This window comes from Cupressus sempervirens, chromosome 3 (assembly GCF_028749045.1).
Source record: "Cupressus sempervirens isolate cs-2001-9-10 chromosome 3, ASM2874904v1, whole genome shotgun sequence".
Classification (NCBI taxonomy): domain Eukaryota; kingdom Viridiplantae; phylum Streptophyta; class Pinopsida; order Cupressales; family Cupressaceae; genus Cupressus; species Cupressus sempervirens.
The window spans coordinates 293761442-293786592 of NC_143120.1; the positions used below are offsets into that span (position 1 = coordinate 293761442).

The window sequence follows — 25151 nt, forward strand, 5'->3', positions numbered from 1 at the left end:
AGGAGACTCAGGCTCCTAGTGACATTGTACTGCAAGCCTAGTCACTAGAAGATGCTCCCAAGCCCATACTTGAAGCATAAAAATCATAATGGTCATAGAACGAATGCGATGATACATGACCTCATGGAGCTCTTAGTACATATGTGCTAAGATGCATTCACCCAATGTATATCACAGAGGACATTTGATCATTTCTCCAATCATATGTACCCAACTATAATGAAAACTACAAAGTCCTTGACCAAGCATCATGGTACTCCCCATCAATTTAGAAAGAAGTACACACACTATGTCATAATAACTAGCAAGGTGGTCCCATCAAATAAATGTTTGATCTATATTCGGATCTCCAAAGACTTGACAAACTTCTGTAATAGCCACATGGGCCCTCTGTTTGAATCACACTAATTAACCCATCACAAGGATGTGAGTAATCTGTCATATGTCCTATGGCATGATATTTATATATTGGGGAGGTAAGTGAAGAGTGTTATACTTAGAATTCTAACACTCTATTAATGTTGTCAATAACCCTATGTTTAACCGAATATTAGACATATCAAGGAAGTACTCAAGCCTTAGATCAACAACATGATGAAGCTCATCATCAATCAACTCATATGCAAGTCTGAGAACATAGAGAGGGGGGACTCCCTAAAGGACACATGGCTAAAATGCATCTAAAAAATAACATATGGAAGCCAGTCAAGGCTTCTAAGAAAGGAAATTAAACTCAAGCTACACCAAATAGGACAAACCCTAAAGCATTCAACAAACTAGATAGTCAACACTTCTAAAAACTGATGAAACATGAGTTTCTCACCCAAAGGTACTTTTTCCCCAAAGGCAATCTTCTAGCTTCCTAGAAATAACTTTCTAGATAGAAGAGACCTAAATTTGGCCCTAGAAATGACCTCCTAGAACTCAACGTGATTATCTACTCAAAAGAAACTTTTTAGCTTACTAGAAGTGACTCGTTGCTACTAGAAGAGACTATCTTGTAAAAAATGACCTTCTAACTTCCTTGAAGAAATTTCTAGCTCCTACAAGTGAGTAAGTGTTAAAACTAGATAAAAAATGACCAATAATGCATAAAATGGAAAGCCAAAGGGTAAAACAAGATAAGTTATCAAGTATTCACCAAGGGAGGATAGTCCTCAGGTCTCAGGTAACATCGATTGAGCTCAAATATGCACTTCTCTATAGGGAACAACATATTTTCATCTCTAGAATGTAAAAAGTAAACAATTCAAATGACAAGGAATGAGTCTTCTAGGACCTATTTATAATAGTTAAGGTTCTAAAACCCTAAAAATGAAGATTTACCAAGAATGTAGAAATCAACTTGAAATTCCTTTTTGGGATTGAAATCAAAATGCACAGATATCAAAAAGACACACAAATTGAAAATTTTGAAACCCTAATTGGAAAAGTCAACTATGGTCAAACATGAGTTGACTAGGGCAAATAAAGGAGTAGAAATTCATTTTTAGCTCAAAATCATAAAATTATATCAAAATGTATCAAAATCTTAGGGGAAAGTTACTATAGGTTAGATAAAACAAAATATTAAGTCAAACTATGGTCAAATTTGGTCAAACTTGGTCAAAATGACATCAAATGGCTATAGAAATTTAACAAAAGTTGTAGAAGGGTATATCTAATGTAATGAATCTTGTCAACTCACCAAAAAACTGGTCAACCATGGTCAAAATTAGTCAAAATTGGTCAACATTATGCTTTATCAAGACTATATCAACTTAAATCATATTCTAACTGATTCATCAAGATTCATTTTGATTTCTCTCCTAAGGGGGAATGATCATATCTCAAATAAAAATAAATAAATAAAAATCTATCAACAGTAGGGGCATAATAGTTATCTTTGATCAAGCTGAGATTGTTGGATAATTGACTTCATCACACCATATCAAGTTGATTATCCATGCCTAAATTGAATCGGTGTCATAGTTGATTAGTTTCATTTCATGACATGAAATTAGTTATTCTATCAATAAAACATTAGTTCTTTTGATGTCTTTCGACTTTGGTCAATTTCAACATTATGACTCAAATTGGTATTTATCAATAAATCATGATCTCGGGTATTCAGTTTCAACACCGTGATTTAAACTAGATATTCTAGTTAAGATTTTAGTGATCTTTGTTCCATCAAGTTCAAAGTCTATATGGTTGTTCTTGTTCCGTTAAGTTCATAATCAATGGCTTAGAATCTTCTTAACTAATTGAATTTTGTTTGATCAAACTCAAAATCCTCAATCCACGAATCAAGAATAGTTTCATGGCTTCATATTAAGTTAAATTCTCTAAGTCAAAATCATCATTTCTTTGAGTCAATAAGTTTTTCATACATCGATTCAAAGAGAGGTAAATGTAATCAACCTAAAATGGTTTGATAAACTAGGAATCCTCTTTTCTCTAAACCAAGATATCCTCACAATTATGTCAAGCCCATTACTAGCGTAATTCATTAAAATTAAACTTAATTATGTTGACTTAATTAATGACATAATTCATCAAAGTTTATCATTTAATCCTTAATCATATTATTAGTTCTCGTCAATTAATTTAGAAACAAACATTAATTACACTAGCTCATTTAATTAAATAAAAAAATTAAATGTACTTGGCTAAGTTCATTAGTAAAAAAGAATTAATAAATATCTCCTAATTACATGTTATTTTAAAGTGGACAAACAGACAAGGAAATTAAGAATAGACCAATGTGAGGCATCTCACATGGATCACTCTACATTAAATCTCAACCACTCATTAACTTTAAATCTTAACCACTCATTTGATCCTCATTTCTATAAATAGAATGGGTTTGAAGCTCACATGGCCCATTCTCTTGGATCATTGTTATGCTACTAAAATCATAGCTTTATGATTATGCATCATAAAGCTTGATTACTAATTACCACATCTTTAAATCTTGATAATGGAACTGAATCCCAAATCTAGCTTTATGATGCATAATCATAGTTGAATCTCTCATTCTAGGAGTGCTTTGTTATTGAAGGATATTAATAGCATATTCAAACTCTTCCTTAGATAGAGAACAATATATCGATTTCAATAGGGTTTTTATTTTGTTTCTTGATTGATTTTGATATACTAACCCTAATGATGTAATGTTCTATTGAAGTTTGTTGTTTTGTAGCTCACCGCATCTTATATGCACAATTATACCCTAAACAATTAGTTTTATATTTTTTTGAGTTCCCTTTTTTCTTTGGGAATATATAAGAAAAATTAGAGAGTGCAAGGATTGGGTATATAACACCCCTTTCACGTCCTAAAATTTGGATTTATTTTAATTATATATTATTTTATGTTTTCTCATATATTCTAATATTGACTTTAGGCCTTGGCCATTGTTCCATCCATAATCTTTTTATTTTTGGTATTTAAATGCATAAACAAGTTTGAAAAATAATAACTTGTCATGAAGGACATGTAAGAGGATCTATTTCAAAGATATGGTATCACACACATTATGAGTTACAAAAATATTAATGAGGGTTTATATAGTGGACTTCTAAGAGTATAAGTAGTGCTTCATGAGGTAGCACATGGGAGTTACAGATGCTAAATTATATAATGTTAGTCTAATATTCTAGTATAAGAGTTAATTTGTATTGCGAGATGGCTCAATACATGTGGGGATCATGAGAATAAACACCATATTATTTTGGACCTTTTTGGGGATCACATTATTCTTTTATGGGTGGTTTAAAAAGCCTCAAAAGTTTATATATTGGAGACAAGGAATACATAGTGTAAGAAGTAAATATTTTATAGGTTATGTAACTAGATTTCTACCATAGAAATAGGATGTTGATCTCCATAAATTAAAAAATCTAATATTATATTACAATTTCAATGTTAATAATATAAAGATTTGGGGCTTTAGAGGGTGGCACTTTTCTTAAAGGATTTTCCTAGGTTACAGATATGTCATTCTCTTTCTTGTGGTTAGTTTCTCTTTATCTCTCATTATTCATTTTTAAATGTTGTTTGCATGCTAGAATATTGTTGAGATTTTTACAAATCTTAATTATGTGCTAATATCCTTGAATGGTTAATGCAAAAATGCTCACAATGGTTATAATCATGTTTGATTCAAACAAAATGCTTAAGGGTTTATAAGCACTTTTCCTTATACATTTTGGGTCATTTTCACAAGTGTAAAATCTCTCTAACATCTATGGATCAAACCCTCAAATTTGTAAAATTTAAATTCAAATTTTATTCATAGTGGAAATCGCTATGAATCAGCGACACATGTCTTTATTAATTGCTATTATGTCTCAATATTAAATGTGTTAATTTGCAATCATTTCACATTCCCTCATATTTAAATATCCTCTCATTCTCAAGAACAAGAATTAGAACATTTAAATAGTTGAAGAAAAAGACTAAAAATTAGCATATTCATTCTTGAAGCATTCACATATTAAAGCTTGCTATCTTCAATCATCAATATGTCCATGTAGCGAGTCATTTTCAAAATTTCACCTAGGAAAACTTATCCATTAGAGATTTATTAGCCCTCTAAATATATTCATAAGTACATCTAGTCTACATAACAATCATATAGAGAAAAAGTTGGTGGCAACGACTAAAGGGTAAACTATTTTGTTTGCCCTGCCTATGCCGATGGCTAGGCCTCCTACCATGCCCATACATGCACTGCCCTACCTTGTACCTGCACCCTATTCCTGTCAGTTATCTCGTCCTTCCACTTCCGTAATTCATTCTCTCAACCGTCAGTAATGTTGGCAACCACGCCTTTCACAAGTTGTATCAAATTTTTAATTTTTACTATTTAACAATGCTTTTTGATATATTATTAATGGAACTAAGAATGATTTTTTTAAAAAAATAATTGTATTTATATGTATTAAATAACAATTTTTAAAGTGTATTTATAATTTGTATATTATTTTATAGTTATATAGTTAATTTAAATCATTAAATAATAATATTACAATATATTAATTATATTATAATATTATAGTTATAAGTTTAATATGTTATAATATAATTATTTAAAAGTTAAAAATTAAAATTATTATATTTATATATAATTTTTTTAACATAAATTGATATATTTTAGAATTATTGTGATAACTGACATGAAACTTGATTTAGTAATAATGTAGAACTGTTAAATGAATGATTTCAATCTAGTGAATATTTTTAGTTTGCATTAATGTTCTTGGCATATTTTCACATAAAAAATGGTTATAGTATTTAATGGTTTATATTTGGTAGAGATAATTTCCATAATTTTAGTGGTAATGACTAAAATGAATGGTGTATAAATTGAACCAGGCATTGAGACTATAATTAAAAAATCAACTACAAAAGAAAATGATTTAGCACAATAGTCACAACAAAGTTAAACTAGCAGTCGCATGCTTTTGTACATGCAACGAGTGCGTCGACAGGAGATGAGATTTAAGAGAAAAATGTAGAATGAACATAAAATAATGTAAATATAAGTTTTTTTAAAATGAAAATACAAAAATAAAAAAGTTGAAGATTAAAACATAGATATAAAATTTACAATATTTAGGAAATTTAAATATTGCTTAAGAAACATGTTTAATAATTTCAAAATTTTATAGGCAAAAGCCTACAACGCAATGGTAACTTGCGAGCCTCTCATGTGGGAGGTCTTGAGTTCGAATCTACCTTTGCTTAACATATAATAATAATAATTAATTCTAACAAATAATAATATTTACTCTAGGCTTCGACCATTTATCGATTTTAAAAAAAAAAAAATTCAAGATTTTATAATTAAATTCAATTTATCAAATATGAAAAAAAAAACATTTAAAAAAACCCACCAAAAAATTTATTACAAAAAATTAATAAGAAAAATACAAAAAAATATTATGAAAAATAGGGACATCTCTAACAAATATTCTATTGACTAAATAAATTATAGAAACTGAAAAAAAAAATATATCTAAAAACTAAAACTTAAATGTATTTAAAAAATCAAAAGTTTAATAAATAGAGATCACAACATAATCTAAAGTGGAGATTACAAGTAATTTTTTTTTAATAAATAAGAAAAGAAAAATAATAGTTAAAAGTGGATATTTAAAATATAATCTTATGTGAACAAATTAGCTTATTAATAATTTTTAATTTAAATAAAATAATATTTATTAAAATATTTTAAATAAATTAATAAATATTAAATTAAATTTATCAAATATAGAAAAAAAAATCATTCAAAAAAATCCATCAAAAAATCTATTATGAAAAATTAATAAGAGAATACAAAAAAAGGTATGTTTAACAAATATTATATTGACTAAATAAATTATAGAAACTAAAAATAATATTTAAAGAAAAAATTAAACTAATAAAAAATAAATTAAAAACTAAAATCTGAATGAATTTTAAAAATCAAAAGTTAAATGAATAGATCACAACATGGGCTAATGTAGAGATCACAACTAATAAATAGAAAAAGAAAAACAATAGTTAAGAGTGGAGATAACAACTAATAAATATTAAAACAAGAGTTAAAAGTAGAGGGAGATAAAAACTTGCTGGTAAATAATTAATGGGAAGGATTTTCAATTTTTTGGTCAAACTGACAACTTTCCGGTCAACTTGCAAATTTTTCATCAAAAAATTAAGTTTGGAAATAAAGTTCCCACAAATAGCCTATCGGCTAAATTACATAATAAAAGTTAGATTTTAATAAATAAACAAATACTTTTAGAAAGATAAATCATATCTTTAGCCATTACAAACAACTCTATATGAAAATATAATAATTTTCTTTTTACATTATAAAAATAATGTAGAAAGAAAATAATTATATCAAATATTAATATATCATATTTTCTTGGAAATAATTATATCAAATATTAATATATGGACATATAAATATTATTAAATATTTCTAAACATTCATATAAAATATTTAAAAAATCATTAACATATTCATATTATTACACATCATTCTTGCAATTATAAAAAAAATTATTATATCTAAATAAATCTAAAATATGAAATAATTTTCATAGTATATAACTAACTAAAATTCATTCTAAACAATTGTTAAATTTATGTAAAAAGAAAATTATTATATTTTCATATAGAGTTGTTTGTAATGGCTAAAGATTAGATTTATCTTTCTACAAGTATATGTTTATTTATGAAAATCTAACTTTAATTATGTAATTTAAATTTCTTGTGACTATTGTGTGTTGATTTTAGTTATGTAATTTAACTTTGTTGTGACTATTGTGCTTAATCATTTTTTTTTTGTAGTTGATTTTTTAATTATAGGCTCAATCCTTGGTTCAATTTATACACCATTCATTTTAGTCATTACCACTAAAATTATGGAAATTATCTCTACCAAGTATAAACCATTAAATACTATAACCATTTTTTATGTGAAAATATGCCAAGAACATTAATGCAAACTAAAATTATTCACTAGTTTGAAATCATTCATTTAATATTTGTTAACAGTTCTACATTATTACTAAATCAAGTTTTGTGTCAGTTATTACAATAATTCTAAAATATATCAATTTATGTTAAAAACTTATATATAAATATAATAATTTTAATTTCTAACTTTTAAATAATTATATTATAATATATTAAACTTATAACTATAATATTATAATATAATTAATATATTTTAATATAATTAATATATTGTAATATAATTATTTAATAATTTAAATTAACTATACAACTATAAAATAATATACAAATTATAAATACACTTTAAAAAATTGTTATTTAATACATATAAATACAAATAGCTTTAAAAAAATAAAAATAAATCATTTTTAGTTCCATTAATAATAATAATATTAATAATATATCAAAAAGCATTATTAAATAATAATAATAATTAAAAATATGACACAACTTGTGAAAGGCGCGGTTGCCAACATTACTGACGGTTGAGAGAATGAATTAAGGAAGTGGAAGGATGAGATAATTGACAAGAATAGGGCGCAGGGCAGTGTGGTGCGTGTACGGGCATGGTAGGAGGCCTAGCCATCGACATAGCCAAAGCAAACAAAATAGTTTACCCTTTAGCCGTTGTCAAAGTTGGTGAATCGAAGAATGAGAGCACAAATCCAACAAGATTGTAACTACACTATAAAAATAGATCTATGGACACAAAAGTGACCTACATGAATGAAATCAACCTAAAAAAGATATAAGTCTTGTACCAAATTTGATGTAACTAATAAAGAGATGTACCATTTCAACACAAAATAATATCTATCTCAAAATCATTCATCTTTTATCATTAAACTAAATATCTTTATCCACTTCAAATTAAAATTTGTGACATCCATATCAAGTAGACGTGTAACAATCAAGGATCGAATTGTTTGAACAATAACATATAAAACCACCTAAGACATTTTTTCCGTTCTTGTATTATAATTTTTAAATTTATTTATAAACAACAAAAATATCTTATCATACATCTCTCCACAAACATTGGAAGAAATTGGCTAAATCCCAAACTAAAACTTAAAACTTAAAGCTTAAGAAAGATAAAGTAAAATTTTGAAGAAAAAAAAAGTGTAGTGTTTACACATTAGAAAAAAAACAATACAACGGTGAATTGGAAGAAGAGATCATTAGTTCAGACCTCGCATTATCAATATTTAAAAAAAAACTAAAAATACTTCACCTCTAAACATGTGCCTCAATGAAAAAACCACCTGGAATATAGCCCATAACATTGAATATATCTTCTATAGTACATACTGGATTGAAAGGTTCACCTACCTTGCCTTCACAAGGACGAACATGACATGACCCAAGAGCCCACCCGTTTTCAATGTGGACCTCTCAATGGAGCAAAATATGACCGTACTTCTCATTTTCCTGCGTGGTAGGATAACAATATTGAAAAAAACCAGTGTGACCAATCAAATAGTTTTGGTCATTCGAAAACCGCGTTAAGAAATTTCATCACTGAAAGACTTGAGAAATCAGTCAAACACGCTCAACAGTCTACTTCACAAGCAATCGCCATCTCCAGCGCATTCAACAGAACATATAAGTGCAGATGAGCCCTTACAGCCACAACAAATCCTCCACATTTTCTTCAATTAAACTGAGAAATCAGCCATGATTCGTCTGAGCAACCTTGTTGTAACCCTAAATTTCCTCACATTTTTGCTGTCGATTCCCATAATCTCCGCAGGCATATGGCTGGCTGTCCGAGAAAAATCCGACTGTGAATATTTCTTGCGGTGGCCAGTCATTTGTTTAGGGATCTTTTTAATGTTCGTCTCTCTGATAGGATTCATTGCCGCGTGCTTTAGGGTAAAATGGCTGCTCTGCCTTTATCTCGTTGTTATGTTTTTCCTCATAGTTCTGCTGCTCTGCTTCACCGTTGTGGCCTTTGTGGTCACCAGAAAAGGGGCGGGATATTCAGTAGAGAAGAACGGATATAGAGAATACAGATTGGGGGATTACTCAAAGTGGCTGCAGAAGCAGGTGGAGAAAAGCGGCAATTGGAACAAGATCAGGATCTGCATTCGAGATTCTAAAGTGTGCAAGAACTTTGCAGGAGAATCTCAGAGGAAATTATCGCCAATTCAGGTAATTTCTGGTCTAAAATCTTTCTCTAACTTTATCGTGTGATTTAGTTACAGATTTCAAGATTGCAACCTATGCTGCGAGGCCGGCAGGCATATGAACTTAATTTTTTGCTGTAAGACGAGAATCGACTTCTGTGAATTGCTCTAGGCATTATGTCCGTGAGGCTTAGGGTTTAAATTCGATCCAATCATAATAACTAAAAAAACAATTCCATCAGTTTGTTATCAACTCTTATGGACCAACACAATTCCATCAGTTTGTTATCAACTCTTATGGACCAACTCTTACGGACGAGTTAAAATTTGATTATATGATATATGCTTTGATAATAGATCAGAGAATGTGATCCAAAACAATCACACACAAAAATCTTACTCCAAAACAATCACACACTAAAATCTTACAGTAATTAAAATTCAGAAGCACTATTCTCCTATATGAATCTGTTATAACTGAATGAAATTACAGCTTCTGGTGCTGGTGCAGAGGATTTTGCCCCAGAAATAGTAGCCTATCCTGTTACTTCTCTTCAGTTCAGAGTGTTGTTTCTATTTTCCTACACTGTTTGCACTGATCATTGGAGAGCCTTTTCAGACTGCCGCCACAGTCTGGAGTTTCTAATTGTATGAACCCTCAGTTGGCATGATATTCTGATGACAAAAGGGTGTACCTTACTGGAATGGATGATGATGGCTCTACTGAACCTGTTGACTTTACCTTACTGTAAGGTTATACCTGTTGAACCATTGGTCTTGAGGATCTAGCTATGTTTGTGCAAAGTTCATGAGTTTTATTGCATTTCAAAAGCTTTTCTAAATTTCTATCAAAATTTGAAAATTATATTTTTTATTTAAAAATTTATTTGCTTACACTATAACAGCTATTGCTTCTTCATTTTTAATAGTTTTTCAAGTTTATCAATTTAATGATAGAAGCTTAGTTGTCAAATCATGAATCCAATTTCCGAATTTTTTTTTCCAGTAATGATCCGTGGAGGATTCGTGTATACTGTGTGTGTATATAAATATGCATACTTCTAAAACTAAATCATTTCATAGTATGAATCTATGATTCTAGTATGCATCTATGAATCTAGCATACTTGATAATTGGTCTATTTTCATGATTATAAAGAAAATCAGCACATTCACATTCATGATTTTATGTTTTTGTGCCTTGTATTGCCACGGATTCATGCTGGATCTTCAGACTGAGGCTTGGATCCTTGAGGGTCTCGGGAAGATCCTTGACTCTGCCAGTGGATCCTTGAGGATCCGTGGCAGGATCTGCAGGCAGAATCAAGGATCCAAGCACGAATTCGGATCCTGTCTGGGACAAATCTGGCTACTAAGGATAGAAGCTAGAAGGTACTTTTTCAATAAGTCAAATTGTAATATTGCTAGGTTGCTAGGAAGAATCAACTGTATAATTTTTAAATCAAATTTATTAATCTATGTTTTAAATTTTATTGGTGAAAAAAGCTTTTGATTAAAATGGAAAGAAATTTGTATTATAGTCTTTTAAAGTGTATATTTACAAAACAGTCTACATTAAAACACCTTCTACATGGGATTTCTATAAAATAATTAAAAAAATCTTGTAGTCGAAGATCAGTAGTTCATTGGAAAAAATTAATATTTTTCTGTGCTCATCTTTTGATAGGGCTTGTTGTGTTTGGATGTCATAACTGTTTAGAGATAAGGTTTGTGAGTTTTCGTAGTCCTCTTTCAAAGTGTGATATTCAAGGAGTAGGATGCATGTCAATACTTTTTATTTAGTGTTCCAAATGCAAAAATAAAAATAATGGAAAAAGGAAAATTTAGAAGCTCTATGAGAGAAGATTGGAGCAGCAACTGTTTATTGGAAAAAATGACACATCTTCATATATTTTTTTCATCACCTTTTTTTTTGACTGGGTAAAATTAAGCTATAAATAATGAGCAGCATTTATAGGACATTTGTATAAAAAACTTTAAAAAATTCTTTCTGAGTGTCAATTACTAAGTCACAGAACTACATCTATATTTAGAGAGTGAGTTTGGGCCACTAGTAATTTGTTATGAATTCATTAGAATTTAGTTTTAAACATTTTATAGTTGTATTTATAATATTTGGAAAACTGTATATTAGTTAATAAATTAATTAAAATTTAGAGTATAATATAAATTTTTTCACTTTATTAGTATGAAATTTGAGCTTTAAAAATTGTTATCAAGATACTGATAGTATTATATTGCTTTTTGTTTATTTCTAATTTGTTTAATAAATTGCCAGTTATAATGGCAAAAATGTAAAATTTATGGTGAAAATATATCAAGTTTTCACAATTTCCTTTGCTTAGTGTGTGACAACTTTTGCTTCCATCTTTTTATTTGTATTATTTTTTATTAGGGTAGATTATAGATTTTATGAAGGCTTTAAATTAGTTGTTAGTTGTAATGGGAAAATGCGATATATATTTTGAAGATGCAACAAACCACCATTCATTTGATTAGTCTATAACAACTATTTCTTTTTTAAGAATAAAGAAAAGATTCTATAGGAACTCCAATTCTATTGTTACTAATAATAGGTAAAACATATCACTTATATTTGAAGATACATCAAACTTCTTCCCATGTATGAAGTGTATGATTTTTTTATTAGGGTAAACTAAAGGACATAATAAAGATAATTCTGTCTTAGTCTGTAACAATTATTGTTTATTGTTTCCATTTTTTGACTATCATTTTTTATTAGGATAAAATAAAGGTTTTGTATGAACTCCAAATTGATAGCTAGTATTAGGAAAAAGACACAAGCAGCTTCCCCATCTTCCCTCAACTGTGTGATTTATTATTAAGGTATCCATAGGACTGTAACTTTTTCCGCCATTGGTGGCTTCATTTAACTTCACATTTTGAAGTTATCTTCTAGTCTGTATTCGATTTCAAGTGTAATGAAAGTATTAATTCGTTGGTATTTCTGTAGTTATATTGTCTCCAGTTTTCTGATCATATAATTTTTTTAAAACATTTGAAGTGAAGAAAAAGTACTATGTAGAAAATATTACAAGGATTGCTGTAAAACAAACTTTTGGATTAAAATTATAGTCTGTATTTTGAAGCTGGTTCCATAATTATTCCTTGTGGTCGTCCAAATTTGAACTATGATGTTTAATGACTTGAAAAGCCAAAAGAAGTAACAAAATTATAGAAGCCCTTCTACAAATTTCATTGTGGTCAAGGCATTTGATGGCTTTAAATTTGAATTGTGCAGTCTGGTTGCTGCAAACCTCCAACCATCTGTGGCTTGCACCCTGACAATGGTACACACTGGTATCAACACACAAGAATGAATGCCTCCAAAGATAGTGACTGTAAGATTTGGAGCAATGATGAGAACAAACTGTGCTATGACTGCAACTCCTGTAGAGCCAGTGTTGTCGCAAGTGTGAAGAATGACTGGCAAAACATTGCCCTAGTTGATGTTGTTGTACTCATTGCTCTCGTCATTGTTTATTCCATTGGTTGCTGTGCGTTGAAAAATGAGGAGAAGGCATATGACAGATTTGGGCGTAAGGAATATCCTTGAACTAGTTCAAACCTTCAGTGGTAAATTTTTAAACAAGTTGGACATCCATGTTCTTGATTCTCAGAGATAGATTATATAGAGCATCAGGCTCCATATCTTAAGAAAATTAATGTAACTGTTGGTTTATTATCATGTACAATAAATATATATGCAAAGAATTTTGGTGAATTATGAGCAATGATATAAAGAAATGGGAAAAAGTTTATAAGGCGAACGGCAAATATCACTAAAAGCAGCACGCTCATTACCGTGCATAGTTTCGACTTTAGTCTTAAGTGGATGAATGTAGATTGTCCGTGTTTCTTTCTTTCGAAAGATAGATTGTTAACAACACATGACGCCGCATATTCATCAGTACAGACAATACGACGTAGACAACTGGGAAAAAGTTAAGAACATGCACGAAACAAGATGTATAATTTAACAGTAATAGATTTCCACAATCTATTTGTAAAATACCAAGTTTTCTGAATTCGATTGTGTGTGTTTATTTATCATCAACATTTCGGATCGCATCCATCATCAGAATGAGAAAGTGCAGGATAGTAAGATATGCAGACTAGACCTTTCTCGAGGAATATAAGAAGAGAAGGGGGAAGCACGCAAAGCAATGCCGAGAAAATACAATTATAATAGAAATAAAAAGGTACACCCACAAAAAATATAAAAAGAGATAAAAGAAAAAAGGGGGTTCAAAAAGAATTAAAAACTTAAAAAGGAGAAATTGGAACAAGGGGACAAAATAAAAAAGAAACCTAAATCCAACCTAAGAAAAACACAGAGCACAAATAAAAGCCATCTGAAATCGAAGCACCCGAGGTGAGCATATACAAATCTAAAAAGGCTAAATGAGCATAAAGTTATATATGTAGAAATATATAAATATATATAGCTAAATATAAAAAAAAAAAAAATTAATATATACAATATAAGTATATATATATATATATATACTTATGTATATATATTAAAAGTAAATAGTACAATAGCAATTATATTATAATATAGCTATATATATATATCAAAGCCATTGGGCACGTAAGGATAAAAGAGAAAATCTTTCTATTCTTACGTGCTTTGTAGCTTTGATAAAAAAGAAAAACATAAAAACAGACAGGGAGACGCATAGAATAGAAAGGCGACAAACCCGCAACAATAATAAATAAATCTAGAGCAAGAGGACCCAAAAATAAAAGTCGACAAGAACAAAAGGCCTAAGCACCAGACGCACTAAAAAGAAAGATGCAAGATGTGCATATGAGAGAGAGAGAGAGAGATCAACGCACACCACGGAAGAAGTAACAAGCACCAAGACCGAGAGAGGTAGACACAAACTAGCAGGCCAACGAAAAGAGTGAGGAAAAGAAGAAAGAGGAGAAGAGAGGGGGGAGGAGAAGAGGAAACAACCAAACATAAGGACCAGAAGAGCAAGCAAGAAAGGAAGCCGAAAAAGCATCAAGCGTGGTGGGGCGCCACGAATGGTTAATGAACGACCCATCATCCTGATTGAGGTTAATGTGATGATAGCTAATGGTGATGGCCTCTTTCAACTTCCTCTTGAAATAATTGTCCTCTTTGGATAAGATTTTGGCATTCTCCGAACAAATATGATAATTGGTGGAAGTTGAGTGCTCAACCAGGGCAGATTTTTGTATCCTCTCATGCTTGATGTCGGCACTATGCTCTTGGATCCTCGTGATAACAGAGCGACCAGTTTCACCTATGTAAGGCATGCTACACGAGCACTCAATCTTGTAGACTCCCAAGTCTAGAAGAGAGTTTTTTGAATCCTTGAGTGGGGGGATACAATTTCTTAACTAGAAAGGGGTTTGAAGGCCACACGAATGCCCCTTCTGGTCAAGATTTTACCAATTTTTTGGGAGATGCACTCCACAAAAGGAAGAGAAGCGCTATAGGGAGGCGTGTTAGTGGAGATCTTATGACTGCTGCAAGAAAGATAAGAGGACTTGGCTTGGGCGAGGGCCAGAGAGATTTGATCTTTCAAGCAATCAAAAAAGGAATAAACCTTTGGCATAAATTGGGTCAACTAAAGTAAGAGGAATGATAGACGAACCATGATTCGTAAGTTTCACAATCATTGCTGTTATTTGTCAACATTGTATTGAGAAAATAAGTACTTTAAAGGCACAGAATTTTATTTTATTTTAAAACAGGTCGAAAGATTCAATTCCACTCCATATCATCAACATCGTACTTAGTTGATTTTTTAATCTTGCTTTTTCAAGGCTGTAATATAAATGCAATTAAAATTTGAAAAATCTCCCCATTGATCCATCTGAAAGTGAAGCGAAGCTACATTTCAACACTAAGGTGATAATCATTTACAAGGAAAGGTAAGCTAAAAAATTCTCTCCATTGATCCCTCTGAAAGTAAAGCCAAGCCACTTTCGAATGCTGAGTGACAATCATTTACAAGGAAATACAAAACTTTTATAAGGTCAATATATGTCTTTAATTAACATTTACAGCGAAAGGTAGAACTTTTATAGGTCAATTTATGTCTCATATAAAAGGCTGAACTACTGCGTAAAAGAAATTAATCAGTATGCACTGGCTGTACAGTAACATTAAGAGACACAAACAATCCAGGAAAAAGAAGAAATCCAGAACTTTCTTCCTTCGAAGAATTGGAACAATGAAACCCTAAACACCACCCTTGTAGCCAAAGGCACCATTGTCCCTCCTGTTGTTTCTGAATGCACAGCACCCAACTGAATAGACGATAATCAAAACTATGAGCATGATAATGTTGAGAATTGCAATCTTGCGCCAGTCATTCTTCAAGTTGGCAAGCACACCGGCCTTGCAAGAATTACATCTATAACATAGCTGGTCCTGGTCGTTGCTCCAGCTGCCACAGTCTGGATCGGCAGTGCCAACAGGGTTTCCATTCCAGTAAGTTGCATTAACAAATGTGAAATTGCACGCTGTTGGGGGTTTGCAACATCCAGACTGCAAACAAAAGTATAATTTTCGTAAGACTTTCTATTACAATATTTCAATAATTATAACATAAACAAGATTGAAGAATTACAATAGATCTATAAAGCCAACTCTCATGCAACCCCTGCAACAGGACCAGCATATTAACATTAATATAGTTTTATTCGAGTACGGTGCAACTGAGTGGAACATATACTTTTAGGTGTTCCCTCATCAACAGATATAGGATATTTCTTTAGGAAATTATCATTAGTTGTAAGCTGAGCGGTCAAACTTGACTGAAATGTGTGTTTGACAACTTAGTCAGGAGTGGTACCTGCTATACAGAATTAAAAAGATGACAGCTGACCAAAAGTTTTGCCCCCAAAAATGGTAAGATTGTAGTTTAAACAGAGCAAGGTTGCGGCACATCCAAATCGCTTGGCATCAGGCTGGCAAAGGGTGCATACTGCATAGCAGTTGCTGGTGATATTCTCTGCCACTAGCTCCCTGTGGGATATAACCAAGGTAGTACTCTTGCGGTTATGAATTACCCTAGTTTTCTCTTAAAATGCCATCACAGTAATGAGATTTATAATGTTGGCAAACCATTAATGCTGTCGGTGTATCTATTAAATAGCTTATTAGTTGAACATAACCACAAGTTAGATTTACACACAAAGCATGCAAGCTGTTGGTTCTATTAAATTGCTTATCAATTAAATACAACCACCACAACTAAATCTACACACAAAGCATGCAAGGCTAGAGGAGGTGCACGCAAGGAATTCAGAGAGAGAGGATACTAACACATCAACCCACAAACTGTACCCTGTCAAAGCTTTATTGATATATAGCCATTGCATTAATAGCTTTGTAAAAACTAGCAAGACTTAACAAATGAATTAAGGAAGCTTGAAATTTTTGAAGCAAATTACCACGGCTTAAAATGAATGCAGGAAGCTTGAAATGGTATCTAGCTTGAGCATTCAAAATATGTATGCATCTCTCAATATGAAATCACTATGCGGGAACTATCATATAGAAAACATCATCTACAAACATATGTCTGGGAATTGAAAAAGTCCAGGCAGAAAGGGAGTGAGCTCTCAAATCATTCAGAAATACAAGTTCCCCTCCTATTTTAAAGAAACTGCATTCTGAAATTATAGCTACAGAGGTTTCAAGGCCCTACGCATGCATCGAAGAAAGACACCAAAATTTACTTGAACATTAATAAAAAATATAAAGGGAACAAGTATTCTACCCACATATTAACATGTGAAGTTGGACAGATGCATAATTATAATGGTTAACTTAGGTTGCTGAATCATGGGACTTTTCCGGGCATTTCAGAGTACGTTTAATGTACCAGAACCTGTTTCGAAGCTCTTCCAAGAACACATCTGAGATTTGATTTGTGTTTTTAAATGCTGAAATATTTGGTAATTCTAGTTTGATCTTTTAGATATTGACTGCTGATTCGTGAGCTCTGAGGTTATCTATCATGAGATTCTATCTTGATCCTTTGATGCAGAAACTTGAATATAAATTAGAAGTAAATGTTAAATGAAATTTGTAATGATTTTGTTTCCCATATGTAAACGTAATTCTATTTTAAAGCTGCTTCTGTCTATATATAGACCAAAAACGCACACAACCCCCTACCATACCAACATTTTGTACTCACAAACCGATCCCCATTCACATTCCCCATTTTACAACTTAGATTGTAACCGATATCCCCAGCTATAATGACTTTGTTAGGGATGGTTGTCAGGGAATTTAGTTGGAAGGTATAGGAGAGCTTTTGGTTACTGGAATTTAGTTGGAAGGTATAGGAGAGCATTTGGTTACTCACTAAAGGGAGAGTAGGATAAAATTATTTGAAAATATTGGATGTTAGATTAATTGACAATCTCTGCTTGGCATATACTCAGAAAATTATACTAAATCTCTTCAGGGAAACTACTGAGTAGCACCCATTTTCATGCTGCCGTTAGTTGAGCCAAGGGATCTAGTACAGTGGGTGTGAATATGAATTCAATATACACATGGGTAATCTTCAGTTGACTTGCAACGTATTCCTATAACTCACAGAATAAGGAAGCGGATGAAGTGTATCTCTCCAACCTATCATTGAATAAACATCGCATTTACAAAGACCAAGATAAAAAGCAGCTGCAGCAGCAGCCGCCATAATTCATTTCCATATCTTGTGAGTTCAAGCATAACCTAGCCATGCCAGTTGCAACCAATTACTGAAGCTTGGAGATATAACTTTGTAATTCAGTTCTACTGAATGGCAATCCAATTCTGGTCTATGAATAGTTTGAAACAGTAATCCTGTAGTTCGGAAATAAAGATCGTAAAGGCCTATCGAAGGGGGTTTTCGTCAACAGAAAATCCATTTCTAGACACAATTTTGATTTAAATGATCTTGTGAGTTCAAGCATAACCTAGCCATGCCAGTTGCAACCAATTACTGAAGCTTGGAGATATAACTTTGTAATTCAGTTCTACTGAATGGCAATCCAATTCTGGTCTATGAATAGTTTGAAACAGTAATCCTGTAGTTCGGAAATAAAGATCGTAAAGGCCTATCGAAGGGGGTTTTCGTCAACAGAAAATCCATTTCTAGACACAATTTTGATTTAAATGACTGACTTAATATTAAGAGCAATAAGGCTCCTAAAAATGTGTAGTGAAGGCAGAGGAGTTTTCAACAAAATAGCTCAGGATTCTCAGCAGCGGTACCTACTGCACCGAATGGCGATCTACTTTAGGGCATTAGTTTTTTTTCAAATGAATCAATCTTAATCATGGTAATGATTATCATGAAACCAGAAGTGAAGGGAAGTCATATTTCATGGAACCTTGTAACTGCTACATAAACTTGAAAAATCACTGTTGAGAAAAAATCTGAATCCACTAACTTAACCCTCACTACAGATTCTACACCTCACCTTGCAGGGAACTATACCAACTTAACCCATAGCCAACTCACAACTTTACCCAACATTTTATATAAACCCTCAAAAAATCCCCAAATAGGGTTATAGTCCGCCAAACCTGAATTGGGGTAAGATGTTTATTGTAAAACTCGTTAGCCACAATGCCGGCGTCATCCTTTCCGAGGTTCTGGCAAATCTTTGCATCGTGAATGCAGCTTCTGATCTTGTTCCAATTCGAAGCCTTGTTGACCCTCTTCTGCAGCCAATGTGAGTAATCCCCCAGCTTGTACTCCTTATACCCTCTGTTTCCCACCACTTTCCCTACGCCCTTGTTGGTGACAACAAAGGCGAAGATAGTGAAGCAGAACAAGAGCAGAATGAGAATAAACATGACAGCCAGGTAGATCCAGAGAAGCAGAGAGTTCTTGCAGCAGGCGCCCACCAAACCAGCAATGGAGACGAGCAAGATGAAGACGCCGATGGCAATGACGGGTTTGTCGAGAAACTTCTCGCAGTCCGTACTGCCTCTGTTAGACAGCCATATTCCGCCTCCGATGATTGGTATCGAGAGCAAGAGCGTCAGTATGTTCAGGATGCCAATCAGATTGTTACTGAATCTCACCATTTTTGTTCACCTCGGAAATTTCTGTGAGAGGGAAGACGAAAGAATGAGAAATGTGTGAAGGGCAGAGGCGTTTAAGAAGGGTCAAACAAGAAAGAAGGGCGAAGCTTCGCCACGGCAATGATCGTGGCAATGAAAAAGATCCCAAACTGCCGTTTTGTAAACGATTAGCCGAGTTTTGGTAACCGACGAGCAGAAGAGGAAGCGAGAGCGTGTTATAATTTATACCGACTAGTTTTATTCAACTGTTGAAAGCGCGTAGGGGAAATTTGGCCGGGGTTTTTTGGTCCTAGCCAAACGGCCTTGACCGGTCTTTTCTCTTTGCTTTCCCTTCCCGTTGGGGACACATTTTTTTTTACCGTTGCGTGACGCCACGTTTGAAGAATTGTTTTTAAATAGGATAAACAATGCAATAATTGTGGAGATACCGTAAAAAAGCAGGGAAACATTTGACTTATAATTTGGAAGATTATTATTATTTATTATTATTATAGATATTATATGAAAAGTAAGCCTATTAATAAAAAATTGTTGGCAGATTTTTTTTAATATAAGGAAGGTGGACTGGTAAGTCTGGGGTCCATGTTCTCATTATTTAGATTTTATTTTATTTCTAAAATTTCTATCGATTATAAAAATGTGGGGAGATACTTATTTTAGGAAGGTGACTATATTTAGACTATTTAGATATAATTTTAATTTAAAAATATTATTGAATAAAAGTAAATTTTATTAAATAAATATTTAATTTGTATTTATTATTATTTTATTGAAGTTTAAAACTTCTCACCCTCATTCTTCTTTATGGTGGAAGAGCTTTTTGCATTCAAAAGATTTGATTCTTGGTATGATTTATTTAAGTGGATACGGTTTTTTTTTTTTTTTTTTCCTTACAAATAAATTTTCTTATTATTAATAATAAAATAATATTACATAAAGAAAAATGATTGAAGAAGTCATATCGGTTATGTGCAAAGTGATAAGACATTTATATAAAATGGAAGAAGCCATGTACACATGGAATAAGTCATATCCCTATCCCTATTTAAAAAGCATGTGGGGAAATATTTATTTTAGGAAGGTGGGGGTATGTTTGATTGTAAATGTTTTAATTTTTTTTAGTTTAAATATTCATTAATTAGTTAAATAATACTTTGCTTCAAAAATATTAGGAAATATAATTAGATAAAAGAAAATAAAAATATGGAGTGATCTATTTAGAGCAATATTCGAAATACTTTGTTGGTAAGGTCAATGATTTACATTTGAATGAAGATTATTATCTCTCTTCTTCTTTTTTCCTAATATTTTCCTTATGATAATAAAGTTATTTCAGTTTTTAGATAAAAAGTTTTCTTTAAAAATAATTTTTGAATATAATTATTTTTATCTTCTTTTCTATTATTTTTCATTGAAAATAAAGCTACTTTTTTCAAAAAAATCTAAAAAATAATAGTTTTTTATTATTAAATAAAATTTTAAGTTTTATTTATTATTTTTAGATTTTTAGGTAAATGAGATTTTCACATCAAGTCTCTCTCTATATTAATGAGACTTTATCTTAGCTTTGTTGAATTTTTAAATGTGTATTTTTAAAAAAAAATTCTTACACATAAATTTATATGTTATTAATTATAAAGTAATATTACATGTTAAAAAACGGATGGAAGAAGTCATTTCTCTAATATAGAAATGGAGTTTCAACTCAAAACATTAAAACATACAAAATAAATAAATCAAAGTTATTAGGTAGTTAAAAGTCCTATAAGAGGAGGGGAGATCATTCTTACAAAATTATTATTACTAGATAAGCCAAGAATATCTAGATTGTGATAATTTGCAAATAAATTAAAGCTTCAATATCTCTAGGCTTATCTATATACATTATATAAATATATAATATGTATATAGCTAGTAGCATTGGGAGGGGACATTGTGGGAACAAAATTCTAATATTTATTATATAATATTAGATTAGTACATTAATTCTCTAATTCAGATTTGTATAAAATTGTAATTAAATATTTACTTTTCTAAGACAATTAGATTTTAAGTGGGAAAATGGGTCTAATTTTATACGTGGTTGGGGTTGAGGTTTTTTAGTTCAATATAGAAAAAGGTCAATTTGAGTAGGATTGAGGTTCTATTTGGTTTTGGGACAAGGTTTTTTTTCTTTTTAGTTTGGTTTATATGGTTAGGTTGAAATAACATTTTTTCCTAATAATAGGATTATATATTAATTAAATGTTGGGTTTTGATTATATGTATTATTGAACTTTTATATAATTATATAAAGAATAACAATTAGGTTATTATTATTATTTTAATAATAGGATTGTATATTAATTAAATATTGGGTTTTGATTATATGTATAATTGAGCTTTTATAAGATTATATAAAGAATAAAAAATAGGTTTTAGATTGCAAAGTTTAACCTAATTGAATGTATGAGTTAGTACTCAAAATAACTTTTTAATCAATTGGGGTTAGGGTTATCTTTCATTTTGGTTTTGTATTATCATTTATTTTAGTTTAATAGAAAACCTATTATTCAATTATTTTAAAAAAATCAAATAGAATCTGGGTGTTGATATCACATTAAAAATTAAATGAAACACTAATTTTATTAGTGTGTCATATCTAGACTTATTAGGAAAATTTATGATGATACAATTTTCTTAAAAGTAAGTTTTCAACTTAATTTACTATATAACATTAGATTAATCATTTGGTCAACAATAATATTTATTTTTAGTTTTTTTAGTCTATCATATCTAGATTTATTTTTTAATTATAGGTAGTCTTTAATTATATAATATGTATATAGTTTATTGATGTTTATAGTTAGGGTTAAAATTAGTTTAGTGTTAAAGATATGGTATTTAGTTGATTTAGTATTATGTTTAGGATTCATTACCATTTATAAGTTTATTAGGTTTAAGGTTATGATTCAATTTGGGTGAAAATTTAATCACTAATAGGGTTCGCTTTTGGGTAGGGTTATTATGTAATGAATTAATGGAAGGTTTAACATTAAATTGTATTTAAGGTTATTTTGTGATTAGAGTTTGGTTTAGTTTTGACTCTATTTTTCAATGTACTCTCTCTCTCTCTCTCTCTCTCTCTCTCTCTCTCTCTCTCTCTCTCTCTCTCTCTAATAATCTCTCTCCCCTACATAACATATACTTAAAACTTGCATATCTCACCCCCTCCCTCTTCCTCTCACATTAATTACTCTTTGTGTGTGTGTGTGTGTGTTCCATTTTCTAATTATTATCTTTCTTTTCCTACAGTAGCTCTCTCTTCCCCCATTACCATTTGTATTTTTTTATCCCTAAATTTGTACCTTTTCAATATCCATTTCATATGAATCCCTCTAAACCCTCTTAATTTTTATTTCTTCTTTTGTCCCTTTTCATTCATTCCCTCTTAAAATCTCTTATCCCCTCCCTCATCTCATCATTATAATTTTCATTAAAATTGGTGTATTATTTAATTAGGTTTAAGATTATAGTTCAATTTGGGTAAGGATTACATAATTCAACTTCACTTAATATATGTGGGCATATATATGTAACCTTATATATACTATACATGTATCTCTCTCTCTCTCTCTCTCTCTCTCTCTCTCTCACACACACACACACACACACACACACACACACACACACACACACATTATCCACTTCCTACTCTTGTGATGTATTCTCCCTATTTATATTATTTTATCTACCTCATGTCTCTCACCTTGTTCCCATTCTTTCTTATCTACCTAGTATAATTACTTACTCTCTATCTTTATCTCCATCTCTATACCTCCCTCCTTTCACCATAACTACCTACTCTTTTTTTGTGCATAATATTAAATCTATTGTTGCATAATAGACTTAAAATTCAAGCATTAGAACAGGTTTCATTTCTTTGATTACCTCTACTTATTAATGTCAAAGATCTGAAATGAAGAAAATTTGAAGAAACCAATTGATCCTAAACCACTTATAGTCCTCAAGGAAGAGCCTAGATATAGAATGTGGTTTAAGTTAATTTATGTTATGTTTAGTATGCTTTATTAATACACCATTTTTATTTAGATTCTCTAGATAGAAGACATTGTCATTTTGTTTGCCTATTTATCAAAGGTTTCATGTCCTATCCATGTTACAATTCAAGTAACTTAAAATCAGGAGAGATTACCAATGAGACCGATCATAAAGTGAGAGGTTAGTTGTGATCAGTAAATTTGGAAAGGTATGAAAGTGTGAAAGGACCCAATAGACCACCTAAACTCTTATTCATATACTTCATGATATCGATAAGATAAGAAAGAAACATAACAACAAATAATTAAAATAATTGTTTCTCTATCTTTCTTGTTGGATATTTTTCTAGAAATAACACAACATAGAAAATATGGATTTCATTTCTCAAAAGCTTTTAGATGTCTCTTTTTTTATTTCTATAATAGGACAATGACACATAGCTTAGTGGTTCTAATGTATACAAAGTTTAGATATTTCTATTTTCTCTCGTAATCTTCTTCTTTTATTTGAACCTCTTGCTCTCTAGTCACCTCCACATTTTGTTCTAATCAAAAGCATAACATTATATTTTGATTCAATTTCAAATTAACGTCACACATAAAAATGTCAACAAAATATTAAGTGAACACAAAGCAAGATTTTGAACCTGGTATGGATGGTTGCCAAATTGTTTCTCGCCTAGTCTTCTTATTTTTTCTCTCTTTTTTGTTTTCTATAATAAGACAATGGCACAAAGCTTAGTGGTTATAAGCTATACAAAGTTTAGATATTTCTATTTTCTCCCCTAATATCCTTCTTTTTTTTGTTCCTCCTACTCTCCAGTCACCTCCAAATTATGTTCTAATCAAAAGTATATCAATAGATTTTGAATAAGGTTCAAATTAAAGTCACACATAAAAATGTCAACAAAATATTTTATGTATATGTGTGACTTTAACTTGAAATTGATTCAAAATCTAATGTTATGCTTTTCATTAGAATGAAATTTGGAGGTGGGTGGAGAGTAGGAGGATCAGAAAAAATAAGGAGATAGGGGGAGAAAATAGAAATATTTAAACTTTTTATACCTTAGAACCACTAAGCTATGTGTCATTGTTCTATTATAGAAATAAAAAAAGAGAGGAAAAACGAAGGAGATTGAGTGAGAAACCATCTGGAAACCATTTAAACCAGGTACAAAATCTCGCTTTGTGTGCACTTAATATTTTGTTCATATTTTTATGTGTACCTTTAATTTGAAACTAATTCAAAATCTAACGTTATGCTTTTGATTAGAATAGGAAGAAAATTGCTCCATTTAATATTACATCTCTATTTGTTCTCCAGCCCTGGTACATCCATTCATCGTCCTTTACATCGAGCCACTTG

At 30.9% G+C, this 25151-nt stretch overlaps 2 protein-coding genes across 4 annotated transcripts; one reads left to right on the forward strand and one right to left on the reverse strand.

The window, feature by feature from the left end:
- The first annotated feature begins 8916 nt into the window (after positions 1–8916).
- Positions 8917–13391, forward strand: LOC149566124 (tetraspanin-8-like). 3 transcript variants are annotated; one of them, XM_089819556.1, is made up of 3 exons: positions 8917–9651; positions 10860–11017; positions 12909–13391. In XM_089819556.1, the coding sequence occupies exons 1-3, from the start codon at positions 9175–9177 to the stop codon at positions 12985–12987; spliced, it is 714 nt and encodes a 237-aa protein (XP_089675682.1). In that variant the 5' UTR covers positions 8917–9174; the 3' UTR covers positions 12988–13391. The 3 variants fall into 3 exon arrangements, with proteins under 3 accessions (XP_089675682.1, XP_089675681.1, XP_089675680.1); XM_089819555.1 differs by lacking the exon at positions 10860–11017 and having other exon boundaries at positions 8933–9250; positions 9308–9651; XM_089819554.1 differs by lacking the exon at positions 10860–11017 and having other exon boundaries at positions 8935–9651.
- Positions 13392–15652: 2261 nt separating this feature from the next.
- LOC149566125 (tetraspanin-8-like) lies at positions 15653–19873 on the reverse strand. Its single transcript, XM_089819557.1, has 2 exons — positions 19239–19873; positions 15653–16196 (listed from the first exon to the last, which is right to left on the reverse strand). Exons 1-2 carry the CDS (start codon positions 19743–19745, stop codon positions 15888–15890), a joined length of 816 nt encoding a protein of 271 aa, XP_089675683.1. The 5' UTR covers positions 19746–19873; the 3' UTR covers positions 15653–15887.
- Between the last annotated feature and the right edge of the window lie 5278 nt (positions 19874–25151).